The sequence below is a fragment of the Danio rerio genome, chromosome 12, assembly GCF_052040795.2.
Source record: "Danio rerio strain M-AB ecotype USA chromosome 12, GRCz13ab, whole genome shotgun sequence".
Classification (NCBI taxonomy): Eukaryota; Metazoa; Chordata; class Actinopteri; order Cypriniformes; family Danionidae; genus Danio; species Danio rerio.
The window spans coordinates 32,980,040-32,998,809 of record NC_141032.1 but is presented as its reverse complement, the minus strand read 5'-3'; the positions used below and the strand labels follow the sequence as shown (position 1 = coordinate 32,998,809).

Below are 18,770 nucleotides of genomic sequence, written 5' to 3'. Positions count from 1 at the left end.
TTCACTCACATCACTGGCGAGATCTCTTGTTGCTTTGGCAGAGAGAATCGAAAGTGTGTCCAAGCCTAGCTCAAAGCCCTTCTCCCTCTGTTCATCCCAACTACTCTTATATGTTTTCTAAAAACCAGAAACCCAATGTGTTGATTAAAAGCAGAAGTGGGTTGTTAGTTCTTGTGCAGGTTAATGGTACAAAATACAGTGTATCCACTATAAAGGCGATCAGTTGACTTTACTAAAAAAGGGAGTAAACCGGTTGCTTTTGAACGGATTACTGTAGTTGACTTAAACATTTTAAGGCAAGGGGTTTACTCTTTTTTTAAATAAATGAAATGTGTGCATAATTAAAAAAATTATAATTCAACATACTGTAACACTTTCAAGTTACAACGGGTTTATTCACTTTAAGTTAAGTCAACTTTTCACATTTAGGGCAAGAGGTTAACTTGCTTTTTTAAGTAACTAATCACTTTATACAGTGTACAAGTTTATGTGATTCAGTTCCATACCTCACTGAGAAGCTCTGCGTTAGCTTTGGCTTGCTTGAAGAGAGGCTCATCTTTGCTTATAGTGTACTGGTGCATTGTCTGTTCTGTGCCTGCCTTGTATGCCAACTGCGTCAAAAAAAAATCCAATCAATCATCTGAAAAGATTCCAGTTAAAAGAGAGACAGATCAGATCAGATGCATTGTATCTTACCCCACTCTGCAGCTCCTGGCTCTTCTTGGCATGCATGATGGAAGGAGTATCTGCCACTTGTGTGAACTTCACCATATCCACCTTCTGGCGATACTTTTTCTGTATAGAATTGAAAATATGAACATTTAAACAACACTTAACAACTGAAATTGGCTGTCCAGCAGTGTATGGTGGTATGACTTTGTGGTATGGCTAGTTGTGAAGCCTAAATTAATGTCTGGTAATGCAAATCCTGTGATCACCAACCTCACTGAAGAGTTCTCCTGCTTTCTTGGCCTGTTCTACATCTAGGCATCCATCGGCCTCCCATCCAACTCCTTTCATCCAGTTCAGGTCTGATCTGTACTGGTTCTGTAGTATATAGTATATATAAAGTAATATTTAGAGCAGTGTTTCCCAACCGTGTTCCTGAAGGCACACCAACAGTACATGTTTTGGGTGTCTCCCTTATCTGGCCCATTAATTTCAGGTTTTGGAGTCTCTTCTAATGTTCTGATGACTTGATTCAGATGTGTTTGATTGGGAAGAGGTTGAAAATGTGTACTGTTGGTGTGCCTTCAGCAACAGGGTTGGGAAACACTGATTTAGAGTATTTAGCAAACACATAGAGTTACATTATGAGTATCATTCCGCTCTGTTCTTGCATTACTTACGTCACTCTGCAGTTTGTAGGCTTTTTTAGCTTGCTGCACTTTCATGTCATCAGACAGGAGAGTATAATCATGTAACTTCTTCCTATATTCCAGATCACTGGCCAGAGCTTGAGCCTTCTTAGCATGACTCAGATTCACCATGTCCTGAGGCAGGTGGCACTTGGATTGAGTTTCCTTAGAATCCTTTTTATAAGCAACCTATTTTAAAGAAATTTTAATTGGTTAGGCTTTGTATAGGTTTGTATTTTGGATGTTTAAGGGGCTTTATGTAAGACTTTTGTACATATTGATAGCTTTTTTATTGTTTAGAAACACATAGGTTTTTAAGGATTAGCCATTTGAATAAAGGCTTTTTAAAGTTTCCAAATTTTTCGAGTGCCTTGGACTGATTTTCGTTGTTTTTTATTATTTTTTTTGTTAATTCCCTTACCCAAAGAGCACCGACAAAACATTTAAGCTACCCCTAAGCACTTTTTGTTTGTTTTATGTATATCATTATAAGTATACTTTAAAAAAACATTCCACTTTCTTTATTAAAAGGCACAACAGCGAAATTCCTTGATTCCTTAATTTAGGCCAGAATGAAAGTACAGTTTCTACACATATATTCCGTTTGTCTTAGTACACGATGTAACTACAGAAGAGTCAAGCTTTAAATAGAATTATTGAAGCAAGATTTTAAAGTGAGATGCTAATGGTTTAATCCAATTTAATGATTTATGCTAAGTTAAGCTAAAAGTGTAAATAAATATATTCAAAAATGGTAAAACTCAACTGTTTAACTCTAAGACTTGTAAAATAAACCTATTAAAATGTTAAGGCCACGAAAAAAACAAAACAAAAAGGTTTCTGAACTCTACATAAAGCCCCTTTAATTAAAAAAACTATTGTTTAACTTGACCTAACTCTGTGTATTGTTTACCTCACTGCTTAGCTTGGCCACCTGAAGGGAGTGCAGTGTTTTGGAGTCACTCACATCCATTCCAATGGCTTTGTCCTTATTCTTTGTATAGGACTCCTTATATTTAATCTGTAGACCCCAAGAAATCCAATCAATCCAAGAAATAAAAAACATTCATTTTTACCTATATTACGCATTTAATTCTTACATCACTAGCCAGATCTCGAGAGGCTTTGGCAGCTTTGAGAGTCAGTGTGTCCAGGCCAATTTCACATGCTTTGGATTTGTTTTTCTCCCAGTCCTCTTTATATTTGATCTGTAAATGTGGAGAAAGACAGCGCTTAACAATCCAGTCAACACCTGGGAACTATATAAATGGATGACAAATACCGTGCCAAGGCTGAGGAGCGTATGAATATTGGCTTACATCACTGACGAGTTCAGCATTGGCTTTGGCCTTCTTAAGTTCTGGCATGTCTTGAGATAACGTATACTGAGTCTTTGTCTTCTCATAGTTGGCTTTGTAGTTCAGCTTTAACAAGAGATTATACAGTTAAGTGAGGCTTAGATGTGTTATTAATTTAAACATTAAATGATTGATGCTTACGTCGCTGAGCTGATGGGCATTGATTCTGGCTTGCACAATTTCTGGAGTGTCTGTAACCTGGCTGAACTTCAGCTTGTCGATATGCTGCCTGTAGTTTTTCTGTGAGGGGAAAATGGAAAGTTTGCTTGTTTACACATAATTTGTAAGTCATATTTTAAAAGAATAGCTAATATATGTGGTTTATAGCTGCAACGGGAACTAAATACTTACATCTTTGAGCGGCTCCAGTTTTTTCTGTGACTGATAGGACGGGGTGATGTTGGCGGGATAGTTGTACTCACCCTGCACATTCTTCTCTTGTTCATATTCTGATTTGTAGGAAATCTGAAATCAAATGTTAATAGGAAATATGTGAATACTGCACTACAACTGGGAATAATATTGAAAATCCATTACAAAAACACATTGTACTTTAAATTTTAAGATTTCTTTTAATTATTTGACCCTAAATGGAAACAACAAAAGCATCAATATTTTGAAATGTATATTTTTTTTTATTTATTAAAAATTTTTTAAACATAATTCCAATCAAAGTTTACTCCAGTCAGTGTTCATAATATTTTTTGCTCAAGTAACATTTGATTTTAAAATCAAATGTTGAAAAAAATTTAAAAAACTGCACTTAAAGTGCTTAAAATTGTAATATTTGTATTTACATTTTTGATAAATAGATAAAAACTTTAGCAACTTTTGATTATTTAATGCATTCTTGTTGCTATAAAAAAGGTATCCAAAATAAATTAAAATAATAAAAAAAACATTTGCAATTTTTATAAAAAAAGTAATGGAATGCTCAGAATTTACTTCAATTGCGTTCAATTGTGTGAATTGTATTAATTTATTCAAATTAAACATAGGCAACAAAAAACACAGGAAAAATAAAATGTTCCAAAAATATTTTCTTGTCTTACATCACTGGCAAGCTTTCTGACATTCATGGCATGCATGGTCTTCTTGTCGATGCCGCCCCCTTCATAGTGACCCTTCATGTGATTGGTGTAATTCTCTTTATATTTATTCTGCAAACACAAGCAAAGGCAAGCTTTGAAAAATGAGCTTGCACATGACCGCACAAGTTCCCAGCACAGTAACAGCACAAATATAGAACAGCCTGTCATTCTTAGCCATCATATCACTGATGAGGCACTTACATCACTAGTATACTTGGCGATCTTTGACACATTCTTGAACTGTGGCGTCTCGCAGTAGTTGATGCTGTGGCCTTTGGTGGTTTCAAGGTCCTTCTTGTATTCAACCTGTATGATAGGGGAATATTTGGGCCACGTAGGCAATAATATTGTGAAATTTTAAGTCTCTATCACTTACTTTGCATGTAGAAAACCATGTGCCCTATTGACATTTGCTTGTAAATCAGGAGGCATGAGGATGTAGTATTATTAGGTAAACACCATGGCATCCAAAAAGATGTGAGAGGGTCAAAATAGAACAATGATGTGGTTTTTGTTTATGTGCATGTGCGGCTGGGCTCAGTAGGAGGGCTCATGGGATGTGAAGAATGCAGATGTGGAGACGTTATGTCTGGCTGAGCTGATGACAGATGAGTATACTGTTCCTCTCTTTCACTTTGGGACTTGTGCATCCTAAAAAGCTATAGGCAAATTCATAATCCACAGAAGCAAACCAATGAAAAATGTTCTTAGGTTAGTGTGTTACGCTTGTTGTTGCTTGTTTAACAAGTTCAGTCCAGATTTGCTGACTTGTTGTATGACTGTAGAGTAACGTACCAGAATCACAAAGCCTCATATACAACTTTGTTTGCTTACAGTACATACCAGCAGGTACACAACATCATAAGACGTTAATATTAGGTTAGATTTAGGTTGTTACGTCAGTTGACCAAAATTCAATTTCTAGCCAGCATCTAAGGACAGCATTATTTTGCCGTTCAATAACGACATCAAATGACAATGACATTTGGTTGATTTTAGGTTGTGTTGGGAAGTGACCAAAATCCAACATCGAGCCAACATCTTAAAACAGCTATGGCAACCAAAATTCATTGTCTGATAGATGTCACAGTGGTAACATCCACACAATGTAAACCTGTAACATCATTAGACGCTGATATTTGATTGATTTTAAGTTGGGCGTTGAACATTGACTACGTTTACATGGACATCAGTAATCGAATTATTAGCTTTAATCTAATTAAGAGAATAATAAGACTAAGTTGTTTACATGAGTTGCTTTTTGAGTGTTACTATCATGATAGCGTTTAACTGCAGTTTGGCACTTTCACTTTTATTCACGAACATTTCATGGATGCCCCCCGTGACAAACCAGATATTGGATGCCACTATGAACTGCTGGAAGAGGGTTGTTTTAATAGTAGTTCATACCGCATGCAATGGAAGAAAAAAAAAAAAACTCCGCATTTCACAATGCAGGTGTCTGTGGTCTGCACTGACTTAGTAGGTGCAAGGAGTGTCAAACAGCTGAGTGTGTGCGTGTGTGAACTATCCTGTCGCAAAACGCGGCGAAAAGTCCTACATGACGATAATAGTTCGATTAAGGTGTTTACATGTCTGTACTGACTTCAATACTGCGACTAAAATCAGCAAACTCCCCATGTCTTAATTCGATTTCTCTTTAGTTCGATTATGACCTTAATCTGATTAAATGAATGAAAAATCACTGTTTACATGGTAGACTCTTTATCAGAGTATCGTCTTAATTGTTGTCGCTGTATTTGCACTGTCTGTATTTTGCACTGTCTGGAGTCAGCACCTAAGCTTTTCACTTATCATAGCACACATGCTGCTGATGATGTGATAATTAAAGGGATTTGATTTGATTTTATGTAATCGCATTAAAATTTAATTATTGGTGTCCATGTGAACGTTGTCATTGACATTGGCCTGACGGTGGGTTCTGACATCAATGCGATTTCATTTCCAAACAAAATGCAATATTCCCACCACGTTAGAGTAAAACATCAATCTGACGTCATGTTGACATCCTGTGCCTACCGGGATCTTATCTTCTGCGACATGTTGGGGTGTGCATTTATGGACAGTAAAATTTATTACCATTACATTAACCCTTAACATGATTGGAAAGCACTTTGGGAGTAAGGCCATACACAGTAAATACAATATATAAATGCACATTACTTTACATTGCAATTGAGTCAGCAGCACAACATGCAAGTGTAGCATAGACAGTAGTGACTACATACTTTCATTTGGCTTATCTGAGTTTTTTTTGGTGTACACAAGATTGTTCATGAAGCTTCGTGATCACTGTTGAACCACTGAAGTTACATAAAGTTTGACAATGTTTTTGGTTTGAACATCTTGTGACTGTTGTTGTCTATAAAGGATGAGAGAGCTCTTGGATTTCATCTATTATATCATAATTTGTGTTTTGGTGTTGAACAAAGGCCTCAGGGGATTGAAACAACACGAGTGGCGAGTAATTAAAACAGAATTTTCATTTTTGGGTGAACTGACCCTTAAAACGCATTTGCTCCAAGTGTCTACACAACAAAAGCGATCTGATTGAATGTTTTTTTCTGAAAGTGATAAAAAGTGAACAACTTGAGACCAAGAAATAAAGGTACGCAAGCTGTCACTGGGGTGGTACCTTTTCAAAAGGTATAAATTTGTACCTAAAAGTCCATATTAATACCTCAAGGGTACATTTTAGAACCTTAAAAGTACAAAATTGCTCCTCAAAAATTTTTTAGCTACTAATATAGACATTTGAGGTACCAATATGGACCCTTTAAGAACAAGCATGTACTTTCTAAAAAGAAACCACCCAGTGACAGCTTGTGTACCTTTATTTCTGAGAGTGTACTTGTCCACAGATCAACAAAAATGCAACTTAATGATTGGTGTAAACTAGGCCTTGGGGTTTCTTTAAATGAATACAATGCCATGGAGCAAAAGGCGTACGCTGCTCACCTCGCTCATAAGCTTGTTGATTTTGCGTGCGCTCTTCAGAGCCAGGTTGTCTTCGGTGGTTAGAGTGTGGTATGCAGAAGATCCCTTCATCTTGTTGAAATCCTTCTTGTATTTCAGCTGCAGGTTAAAAATGGACAGAGGGGGGATACAGAAGGTGTTCAAACACAACAGTAACAGAAAGGGCTCAATCTACTGTGCAGGATGCCTGAATTCCTTTGACATGACAGAACAAACACAATCAGTCATTTAGGCAGTTGGTATGTTGGTCTGCATGTCTCCTGAGGCCTCCAGAGTGACAACATTGGATTCTTGGAGGGAGTGATGAGAGAAAATACACATATTCCACTCAGTGATGAAAAGTTGAGGTGACAAGCATTAACTGGGACAATATTATTTTAGTGTTACTAACAGTATATGCAGCTGTGGAAAAACTTACTAATTATAATAAAGGCATGGGTTTGAGTAAAATAGTAATATTTATTTTATTCTATACATTTCTTATTGCATTTATTCAGAGTTTCACATAAAAATATTGTCACTTATAGAGTTTCAAGGGCTTATATATTATTTTTATAACTCCTCTGAATTTAAAACATTGTTAATGTGTTCTCTAAAAATACATAAAAACCTGTCTGAAAACATGAAGTGTTAATTTGCAAAAATAATTAATCCTTTTTAAAATTTTTCAGAAATCGTGTCTTTTGCAATTGTTATCTTCAATACTCAATGTAAAAACATTATTTCAGAAAATTACTAACAAACTTCAGTTTTTAATCATGTTTTTGCAATCGTAGGCTTCAATGCACAACATAAACATATGATATCAGATGCCAACTGACCCAACTGAGAATCGAACCAGCGACCTTCTTGCTGTGAGGCGATCTAGCTACCCACTGCGTCACCGTGACACCCCTCAAAAAAATTATATACAGTTGAAGTCAGAATTATTAGCCCCCCAGAAGTTTTGGCCCCTTGTTTATTTTCCCCCCAATTTCTGTTTAATGGAGAGAAGACTTTTTTCAGCACATTTCTAAACATAATAGTTTTAATAACTCATTTCTAATAACTTATTTCTTATATCTTTGCTATGATGACAGCAAATAATATTTGACTAAATATTTTTTCAAGACACTTCTATACAGCTGAAAGTGACATGTAAAGGCTTAACTGGGTTAATTAGGATAACTAGGCAGGTTGGGGTAATTAGGCAAGTTATTGTATAACGATGGTTTGTTCTGTAGACTATAGAAAAAAGAAATAGCTTAAAGGGGCTAATTTTGACCCTAAAATGGTTTAGAAAAATCTTGAAAACTGCTTTTATTCTAGATGAAATAAAACAAATATGTTTTGTCTTATTTAAATTTGTCTTATTTAAAAAAAAAATTATCAGACATACTGTGAAAATTTCCTTGGTCTGTTAAACTTCATTTGGGAAAAAAAAATCAAAAATCAAAAGGGGGCTGATAATTCTATCTTCAACTCTATATATTTTTATTTTTATTTATTTATTTATTTATTTATTTTTGCTGTGTGTTCAAACTACTTATTTAAAATGAGCTAATACAGCACAATTTTAGTGTTATTTTGGGACAACTTACTTGTTTTACGTTCAATCCACTTAAATCCTTCATGAAGTCCCAATGGAACCAAGCATTTTTTACAGTGTATGTTTATATCCTAGCTGAGACAGAACATGCTTTTAACTGTGAAATGTAGATCTTCTAAAATGACAGACCCCTCAAACAGTGTGGACACTTACATCACTGGCGATGTCATGTGCTTTCTTGGCCATCTGGTATCCAGGGGTAATCATAGCAGGAAAGCTCCCTTTGCCTCTCTGCTGTTCATATTCTTCAGTATAGGCATGCTAAAGGAATTAGAGGCATATATAATGATTAAAATGTATATGATGTAAAAATAAAAAAAATAAAAACACACACAATATACAATATACAGAAGAGCTCTGTGTCACCTGGCTGAAGTGCTCTGCGTTTTCTTTGGCCAAAGCAAATTCAGCAGCTCCTGCTTCAGTGCTGGCCTTGCCTTTAATCTCCTGCTCGTATTTCTGTTGATATTTTACCTGAACAAAAGCAACACTGCTAACTATGATTCTGCATGTTTATTACATGCAAAACTTATAACAGCTTGTTATTGGATAAATACAGAAAGCTCTAAAAAAAAAAAACTCTAAATCTTTTGTCCATATAACTTGTATCTTGTATCACCTGCTCTTAATATACCATTTGATACCTTTATATTGTATGTGTGTATACATGCATTTATTTATATATGTGTAATTGTAATTTTTATTATTTTAAATTATTATTATTTATGTTTTGCATAGTTTTCTTTAGTACATGATAAAAGTAGCAAACAATTAATAAAGATAGTGTTTAAATAAAACATGAATCTGCACATGAAATTGACACATTATTGGACGCTTACTTTGCTGGCCATGTCTCCTGCTTTTTTGGCCACCTGGTATCCTGGAGTGAAGTGGGCAGGGAAACTGCCTTTGCCCCTCTGCTGTTCATAGCCCTCAGTGTAGACATGCTATTTAATATGATGCACAGTTAGGGTGTATGTATAATACAGAATGTGGCTACAAAGAACATCCATATTTCTTTCCCTTACATCACTGACGATCTTCCCTTGAGTTTTAGCTAGAAGTACGTCAGGAGTATCTGTCACAGTCGTGTATTTTGATACTCGTTCTTCATGGCCTTTCTTGTACTCCAACTGAATGAAAAGTAGACATAATAAATCATATCACATGTCACTCATACTCACATCAGTGTACAATTTGAAGAAATGGTTACGCTTACATTGCTAGCCAGTGTATTGGCTTTTTTTGCCATTTCATATCCTGGGGTGATCATGGCTGGGAAACTGCCTTTTCCTTTAGACTGCTCATATTCTTCTGTGTATTTCACCTGAAAATCAGCAGGAAAACACTGAAACACAGTTTGTGCAATAACGTAGTATCTAGTCTGATCTGATCTGTTCTCCAAGGCTGAATTTATCTAATGAAAAATAGTCAAAATTGTATAATCATATTTTTACAAAGAATAAAAAAAAAAACCATTTTATTGCTATAAGTAGACTTTCATTATCAGTACTTCAGTGTCACTTTCAGTAATTATTCTATGTTGATTTAATGCCCCAAATGTTGGTTTACATGTGCTTGTAATTAAAAATTAGCTTTTAAATATTTTTTTTTTCATTTATCATGAACAGAATTATTTTAGTTTAATTTTTATGACATAAAAGAAATGGCTTCAGGATCATCTGAATATACAGTTAAAGTCAGGATTATTAGCCTCCCCCCTTTGGATTTTTTAAATATTTCCCAAATGATGTTTACCAGGGCAGAGAATTTTTCACTGTATGTCTGATAATATTTTTTCTTCTGGAGAAAGTCTAATTTGTTTTATTTCGTCTAGAATAAAAGCAGTTTTAATTTTTTTAGGGTCAAAATTATTAACCCCTTTAAGCTATATTTTTTTTTCAATATTCTACAGAACAAACCATCCTTATACAATAACTAATTACCCTAACCTGCCTAAGTAACCTAATTAACCTAAGCCTTTAAATGTCACTTTAAGCTGTCTTGATAAATATCTAGTAAAATATTATTTTCTGTCACCATGGCAAAGATAAAATAAATTAGTGAATAGAAATGATTTACTGAAACTATTATGTTTAGAAAAGTGTGGAAGAAATCTTTGTTAAACAGAAATTGGGGGGAAAATAAACGGGGGGCTAATAAAGACTTCAACTGTATTTAAAATGCACTTGTTAAAGAAATCTATTAACTAATTATTATTCATTTTTAACACAAGTCATGAAAAGAAATGTTTCACGACAACCAAACGGATATGTTAAAACAATTATGAGAGGTCAGGGGAGAAATTCAGTTTTGCCACAAGAGGGAGAGACTACATTCACAATATACTGAAATAGGAAATTTTATTGCAATAATTAGTCACAATATAACTAAATTCACTGTAGTTGTTTTTTACCAGTACATGTAAATGCAGCCTTGCTGACCATAAAAGACTTATTTTGATCAACTTTACAAGACTATTTAATATTATTGATGAACATTTTAAATTTAGTATTATAAATAATAAGAATCTAGAATTCTATGTAATTAATTTACATTTATGTGTGTTTGACAGTTATAACACTAAAAAAAATGATATGATCAACAAGTCAAGACAACCTATGTTTTTAGTTAATTGTAACTTATTAAACTAAGTTAATAATGTTCCAACTTTTATGAGTTATGCAAGCTGTTTTAAGTCAGTTCAATATAGAATAAGTTCAAATGACCCATAACTAAGGTTCATTTGATTCAGCTTAAAAATTTAAGGCAACCAGTTTTTTTTAGAGTGTAGAAATATGACATACAGTAGTGATTGCCAATACCACAGTTACTGTATGACACTTTACCATTTCAAATAAAGTGTACAAGTTGTAAAAAAAAGAGAAACTTAAACATAAATCCTTACATCACTGGCCAATGAGACTCCAGTCTTGGCATGCAACACCTCAGGTGAGTCTGCAACAGAAGTAAACTGCAACATGCGCGTTTCATGGCCTCGTTTATATTCCACCTGCAACCCAAATGTCCACAATACATTACGTATCCATTTATTACAAAACAATACAAAAAATGTAAAGCATTTGTTCCTCGAATAAGATCACTCACGTCACTAATGGTCTTCTGTGTTTGGGACACACGTACAATCTCCTGGCTCGTCACACTGCCTGAGTAAAATGACTGCTGGCCCACAAATTCAGTTTGGTAACCTTGCTGCTTTTAGAAAGATTAGAAACCTGTCATATGTCTTATTCTTATTCCTACAGACTTTCTTTGTGGTTACTCACCTGACTGGCAAGCTGGCTGGCCTTACGAGCTTGCTCGATTTCTTTGGATCTCATATCATAGTGGAACGTGGACATAAAACGCTCCCCTTCTTCCTTATACTTATTCTGGAAAACAGAAAGATATTAATTAAGAGCTGTTACTGATGGAGTAAAATGATTAAAGGTTTATATTAAAACTTGTCAGTCTTTTTTTTGTTATTGTTATTATTATTAATGCAAGTAGCAAACATACAGAAACCGAACCTAAAGGAAAATGATAAAAGTAGCAGTAACAATAATGTTAGCAATTTAACCGAGCAGACTACATAATACCACTTTAAAAGATTTTATGACAAAAAGTCAAGACTACAATATTTTTATATTGATTTAACTTATTTTAATAGGTTAATGTGGTTTCAACATTTTTTTTTTTGAGTTGTAGAAAGTTTAACTAGATAGTTTTAGTATTAACGTGTTTATATATTTCATTATTACAATAAGGAAAACAATTAAATTAGGGAAAATAAATAAATAAATAAAAATAATAATAATAATAATAAATCTTATTCAGAACAAGAATCTTTGATAAGATAATCTTTAAGTTATTGTCACTTTAAATATTTAAATTTACCCATTTGTCAACCATTGATTATAATTTAGTAAGACCAGACAAAATGATTAGCCCTGTAAAATTTGTATTTTTTTAAATATTTGTTATGCAATGTTTAGCAGAGCATGTAATGTGTTACACTGTATTTATATTATATTTATATTATATCTTTCTCCTGGATAAAATTTCATTTCTTTCATTTTGGCTATAAAAATAAAATGAAAATTGCTAAGGTGAAAATTATTAGCCTCTTTAAGAGTTAAAAAAGGAAAAAAAAAAAAAAAAAAAAAATATATATATATATATATATATATATACATTTTTATTATATATATTACATTTATACATATATATTACATTTATATATATATATATATATATATATATATATATATATATATATATATATATATATATATATATATATATATATATATATATATATATATATATATATATAAATTTTTATTTTTATTTTTTTGATTGGCGACTGAACAAATGTTCAGTCCAATGACTTATGTAATTAACCTAGTTAACGTTAACTTAGTTTAGCCATTAAATTACAATTTAAACTGAATGTCAGGATGGCTTGCTGTTATAAAAGTTGTACAATGGGAAATATTAAAGTACTGTACAGTTAGATGTTTATTCCAATATTTCAGTTTGTTATAATTATTTATCATATCCTGTACTTTTATTTTAACTGCCAGAATATTTAAAACATTCACAAAATGTGATCTGTGTTTGATTTCGACAATCACAGGCCATATTCACATATTCACAGAATGGCAGCATCAGTGATCTTCTGAATGAAAACATGCTTTTGATCTGGAAGTACAGTATGGTGGTCTGCGCTCTGTCAGTTTGCGTGAAGACCACTGACAGACGGGGGCAGCTGAGAGGGATTCAGAGAAAGGGAGGGAGAGAGGGAGGGAAAGGAAGCAAGAAAGGAAGAGAGGTGGGCTGTTGATGTGGTATAAATTTAAACAGCAAATACATAAAGAAGGCCCGAGAAGAGTATCGTGTCACACCACAGAAATAACCGGAGAGATGCAGTTCTCATTCCAAACCTGTAGAGTCACCGGGGCCTTTAAGCTCTCCTAAAAACAGCCCTTTGACCCAGCTCATATAGGGGGTATTACAAGCTAAACGACCCAGATTGCATTATGTTTAAATAGTTTTTTGCTTGTAAATTGGAAAGAAATAGCCAGACAGCAAGTACATGGACCACCAAGAGGCAGCCTAAATAGTCCAAGTGCAAGGTTTCTCTGAATCTGTATGGTTTCATTTAAGAAAATTATATTAGATTTTATTTTATATACAGTGCTCAGGATAATTGAGTACACCCCATTTCGAAAATGAATATTATCCATTTCTCAGTGAATATAGGCAATGTATTTTTAGAGCATTTAAACAAAAGAGATTCATTAAACAGACATATTTGTTAAAATAATATTTTAGTCACCAAACATCTTTAGAAATTGAAAGATAATACAATTAAATTCATGAAAAATTTAATTAAAAAATGTTGCTAAAATACAAATGTTGCAAAAAATTACAACCTATAAAATTTGACCTAAATTTTTCTATTTTCTTTTGCTTCTCTTGATTATTAAAATTGTTTTTAAAATTTGTACTTAATATTTTTCTATAACACTTTAATTTGGCTGTATGAGTTTTTGAACCATTATTGTTGTTATTTTGTTAGATAAGCTCCAGATTTGTCTTCAGTACTGACTAATCTAATGCGTATGCACACATATAATATTGTATAGCTTCATATTAAAAAATTAATTTAAAAGAGAGATTTGTGAGGGGTGTACTTATATATGCTGAGCACTGTATATATATATTTATTTTATTTATTTATTTTTTTACAGGTCAGGTTTTAAAAATTTACATGTTCCAATTTCTTGTGTTCAAAAGCAGTTCACAGTATCAGTAGTATATCTAACATAAAATATTTTTTTAAGTCTCTAAGATAATTGATAAAACAATCTTCACTTTCTAATATACACTCAATTTTTTATTTATTTTTTTTTTTTGCTCGTTCAAACTTCTTAATTAAAATGAGCTGAAACAACACAATTCTTCAGATTTCTTTGGGACAATTTTTTTCATGTTCAACCCACATAAACTTGTTAAAAGTGTTAAGTTAACTTAATCAATTTGTGTTGGGCCAACAGGAATAAATTGTGAGGAACCCAGCATTTATTACAGTGTAAAAAATAAAAATAAAAACATCTGTAATATTATATCATAAATACAGTATGTACTATACAGTATTTGGTAAAATGTCAAGTACTGTAATATGTAGAATAACAAACAGCTTAAAAATGGTGTTTACTTTAAAATAATAATCAACTGAACGTACATTACACCTTTTTAATAATTAAATTAATTCAAATCAAATCATGTTTATTTTTACAGCTCTTTTAATGTAGATTGTGTCAAAGCAGCTTAACATAGAAGTTCTAGTAAATTGAAACTGTGTGAATTACCTCATAGTATTACAAAATCAAGTAATGTTAGAAAAAACAGAAAAGGTGTATGAGGTTCTTGGTAATGTTTTTTTTTGGTGTCCGCGGTGTAAACAAAACCTCACCTCACTGACCGCCTCTGATTGCTTCTTTGCATTGATGTTGACTGGTGTCTCATAAACACTTGTAAAAGTGTTGTTCTTTGGGTTATGCCTGTGAGATATGAGAGATAAATTATTACATATTCAACAAATAACTTAAACAAATTGTACGAACTGAAGCAATGAAAAACAATGCATTGATTATAAATAAAATCCAAGCCAAAAACAAACTTACACTTGGCAGTATGGTCTTTTCTGATGGCTCACATAATTATTGGCAGTCAGAACCATCTTACAAACCTCGCAGTGAAAACATGCTTTGTGCCAGTTCTGAAAGAGAAAAGAGGGACGTATAAATGTGAAACATTCAACAATATAAATCTGTATTTTAAATTCCTCCTCCTAAAGATCTGTCTAGCTTAAAGAGATAGTTCACACAAAACTGAAACCTTTACTTGTTCTACAACTATTTGAGAGTATTTCTTCTGTTGAACACACACAAAAAAAAGATGTTTTGAAAAATGCTGGAAATCTGTAACCATTAACTCCCATAGTATTTGGGTTTCCTATTATGAAAGTCAATGGTTGCAGGTCTTCAGCTTTCTTTAAAACATCTTCATTAGTTTTTCAAAGTCATAAAAGTTTGAAAACACTTTAATGTGAGTGAATAAACTCTCATTTTTAGGTGAACTATCTCTTTATTTAGTTCCACATGGTCTTGCTTGTTTCAAAAAAACATAGTTACCAAACTAAAAAGTACTTATGATTATCTAAAAACTGTTATTTCAAATCGTAAGTGCACTGACACACATGTAAAGCCTTACCTGACCAATAAGATTGACCTTCTCTGCTGGGTATACCACAAACCCACACCTGGCGCACTTCTGAACATTCATATTTCATCCAATTTAAAAGCCAAAATCCAGAGAAAAATAAAAGAGCTTCTACCAGCAACGGTATAGGAACAGCAAGGCGTCCCAGACAGTCCCTTGTCCCCACTTGTGTGTCAGTCTCTGTCCTGTGTTAAACTTAGATGTGCTCTGGGATTGAGAGCCGGTCTAGTAGATGGCAGTAGGTGTCAGTTCCAGCTCTCTTTAGCTGTGGCCGATCAGCTGACTGGTTGACCAGCTGTCAGTTATAGTCGAAGCGGTCACTGAGTTGTGATCACAGTGTTGTTCACTTTTGAGTATGTTAGTCAGAGCCTTCAGACGAGCTCTAAATAGGTGAATGAAGTCACGGCTGGATTGGTCCACGTGTTATGAAATCTTTTCTTTCTAGTAGCCTATGTGCACTGTATGGCGTCATGTTCTCAAATAAGATTTAATTGTTCGTGCTTTCGTGCATCATCTTCAAACATCAAGCTGATGGTTGGTCATTTTAAATATTTCATTATTTGATAACATAATATAAAATGTGATTAAGTTCATTAAAGATTTCTAAAGCACCCACATTTACTGCTTTTTTTGTAGTAAACCCCTTACATGCATACCAGTCGTTCCCAAAGTGGGGGTTGCGGGACAATGACAGGGGCTTGCTTGGTGATTTCCAAAATAAATCAATTTTATTAAACCATAAATACAGCAGTTTTTAATAGTTGAAGACAAAAACATGCAAATGAAAAGCCGTTAGCCTTTATTTAATTTTTTTTTTCATAGGATTGGTGTGTTTACATTAGACAGTACAGCAATAGTGTCAGCTGCTGCAGATTGATTTTATAGCACTAGGTTAAACTTTCTGACATCTTTATGGCAATCGAATACATTAAAAATAAATACAGGCCACAACTGAACATCGTGGATGATCTCTGATCGGCGGTCTCCAAAATTAAACCAAGAATAGACTTGTGCTGAAAACATTGTGTCCACCAGAGGTTAAAATTAAATTCATTCATTCATTCATTCATTTTCTTTTTGGCGTAGTGCCTTTATTAATCTGGGGTTGCCAAAGTGGAATGAACCGCCAACTTAGCAGCATATGTATTACACAGAGGATGCCCTTCCAGCTGTAACCCCTCACTGGGAAACACCCAAACACACTCATGGACTATGGACAATTTTAGCTTACCAAATTCACCTATACCACATCTTTGGACTTGTCAGGGAAACCAGAGCACCCCGAAATAACCCACACAAACAGGGGGAGAACATGGAAACTCCACACAGAAATGCCAACTGACCCAGCCGAGGCTCAAACCAGCGACCTTCTTGCTGTGAGGCAGCAGCGCTGCACCACCACTTCGCCCCTAAAATTAAACTAAACAAATTAATAAATGACTATAAAAAAATTGAATGGTTGTTAGGCTGTTGCACTTTTTGTGTTGTTATTATGCATGTGTTTATATAGGCCTACATTTGTGTGCGCAACGTTTGTATGTTTATAAAAACCTCCAAGGAATTTGCAGGTTGTGAGTCACTGGCATTGTTATTTCAGGGGTCTTGGGCTGAAAAGTTTGGGAACTCCTGGGCCCTGCCTTATACTATAAAGGCTTATTTAGGATTTTATATCTACGTAAGTGACATAGTTTAAAGTAAATGTGTATAATTCTATAAACAAGGCACAGTTTTTAAGTTTATGGTCCCATAGAAAACCTATTCAAATCTGAAGTAGATTCTTTTAAAATCTTTGCAGGGACAGTTTACACCCAAAAACGAAAATTCTGTTATTATTTACTCATCCTTGACTTGTTCCAAAACAGTGTTCAACAGAACAAAGTCAAATTCAAATGAAGGGTGACTAAATGATTACAGAATGTTCATTTTTGGGTGAAATATTTCACTTCATTTACAATAGGCGACCTCAAGAAAAAGTGAAACTTGATATGTATAACGCTAATTGTGATGGCACTGTGCCAAACCTATTGTAGGTACTATCAATGCATGGTTTTTTATATCACAGACGAAGCTGATTGTATAATAAAGTGTTGCGGAGATACTTATGTGCTTAACTTGTGTGCATTTTTTGCCATATAAGACAAATGCTAAGTTATTTTGTGCAGTTAGATTAACTTAAATTCTATAATATTCTGCTGGCATATTCTGAAAATAAAATATTTTGTTTCTAAATGTAAATGTACTTTTTTTTCCATGAGAAGTGGCTACCTTAAAAAATATAGAATATGCCTATACACAGCTTCTGTGGTTGATGCTAAAGCAGGGGTGGGCAAACTCGGTTCTGGAGGGCCAACTCTAATCAAACACACTTGGTTCTACAATTATAGTGATCTTGAAGACACTGAGGTGTGTTTGATTAGTGTTGCCCACCAGGGCCCTCCAGGACCGAGTTTGCCCACCCCTGTGCTAAAGAGAATATCAGGTGTTAACAATTTTAAATATAATATTTGGAAAATATAGGGCGACACGGTGACGTAGTGGTCTCACTGTAAGAAGGTTGCTGTTTCGAGCCTCAGAGTTTGCATGGATTTCCTCCGGGTGCTCCGGTTTTCCCCACAAGTGCAAAGACACGCACTTTAGGTGAATTAAATAAGCTGTGATTGGCCATAGTGTATGTGTGTAAATGCAATGTATGAGTGTTTTCCAGTGCTGGGTTGCACTCAGTGCTGGGCATCCGCTGCTTAATAACATATGCTAGAATAGTTGGCAGTTCATTCCGCTGTGGCAACCCCTGATGAATAAAGGGACTAAGCCAAAAAGAAAAAGAATGAATGAATAATTGGATAATACAAGACATCATTTCCAAGGTCAAAGTCATCACAAGGGTGTTGCATTCTTCAAGTTAATTATAAGACAAATTATATTAGTTTTTCATTCCTTTACGTAATTGGAAAATTTATAAATAATATTTACAAAAACAGTTATTTGACATGATGTCTGGTTGATAACTCATTACACTAATATTAGCCTATTATATTATATTATATTATATTATATTATATTATATTATATTATATTATATTATATTATA

At 33.8% G+C, this 18,770-nt stretch overlaps 1 protein-coding gene across 3 annotated transcripts in view; it reads right to left on the bottom strand.

The window, feature by feature from the left end:
- nrap (nebulin-related anchoring protein) overlaps positions 1 to 16,004 on the bottom strand; it is a 31,979-nt gene extending 15,975 nt beyond the window's left edge. The window contains exons 1-24 of one of the 3 annotated variants that reach the window (NM_001324547.1): positions 15,674 to 16,004; positions 15,085 to 15,179; positions 14,874 to 14,961; positions 11,680 to 11,784; positions 11,501 to 11,605; positions 11,301 to 11,405; positions 9,612 to 9,719; positions 9,421 to 9,525; positions 9,232 to 9,339; positions 8,759 to 8,866; positions 8,546 to 8,653; positions 6,787 to 6,903; positions 4,009 to 4,113; positions 3,769 to 3,876; positions 3,068 to 3,181; positions 2,858 to 2,956; positions 2,678 to 2,782; positions 2,459 to 2,566; positions 2,272 to 2,379; positions 1,350 to 1,547; positions 943 to 1,047; positions 697 to 795; positions 507 to 611; positions 10 to 117 (exon numbers count right to left, since the gene is read on the bottom strand). In NM_001324547.1, the coding sequence (NP_001311476.1) occupies positions 10 to 117; positions 507 to 611; positions 697 to 795; positions 943 to 1,047; positions 1,350 to 1,547; positions 2,272 to 2,379; positions 2,459 to 2,566; positions 2,678 to 2,782; positions 2,858 to 2,956; positions 3,068 to 3,181; positions 3,769 to 3,876; positions 4,009 to 4,113; positions 6,787 to 6,903; positions 8,546 to 8,653; positions 8,759 to 8,866; positions 9,232 to 9,339; positions 9,421 to 9,525; positions 9,612 to 9,719; positions 11,301 to 11,405; positions 11,501 to 11,605; positions 11,680 to 11,784; positions 14,874 to 14,961; positions 15,085 to 15,179; positions 15,674 to 15,745 (2,586 nt within the window). In that variant the 5' untranslated portion in view covers positions 15,746 to 16,004. Of the gene's footprint in view, positions 1 to 9; positions 118 to 506; positions 612 to 696; positions 796 to 942; positions 1,048 to 1,349; positions 1,548 to 2,271; positions 2,380 to 2,458; positions 2,567 to 2,677; positions 2,783 to 2,857; positions 2,957 to 3,067; positions 3,182 to 3,768; positions 3,877 to 4,008; positions 4,114 to 6,786; positions 6,904 to 8,545; positions 8,654 to 8,758; positions 8,867 to 9,231; positions 9,340 to 9,420; positions 9,526 to 9,611; positions 9,720 to 11,300; positions 11,406 to 11,500; positions 11,609 to 11,679; positions 11,785 to 14,873; positions 14,962 to 15,084; positions 15,180 to 15,673 lie in introns of all 3 variants that reach the window. The other 2 variants (XM_087275390.1, XM_087275391.1) reach the window with 2 other exon arrangements.
- Between the last annotated feature and the right edge of the window lie 2,766 nt (positions 16,005 to 18,770).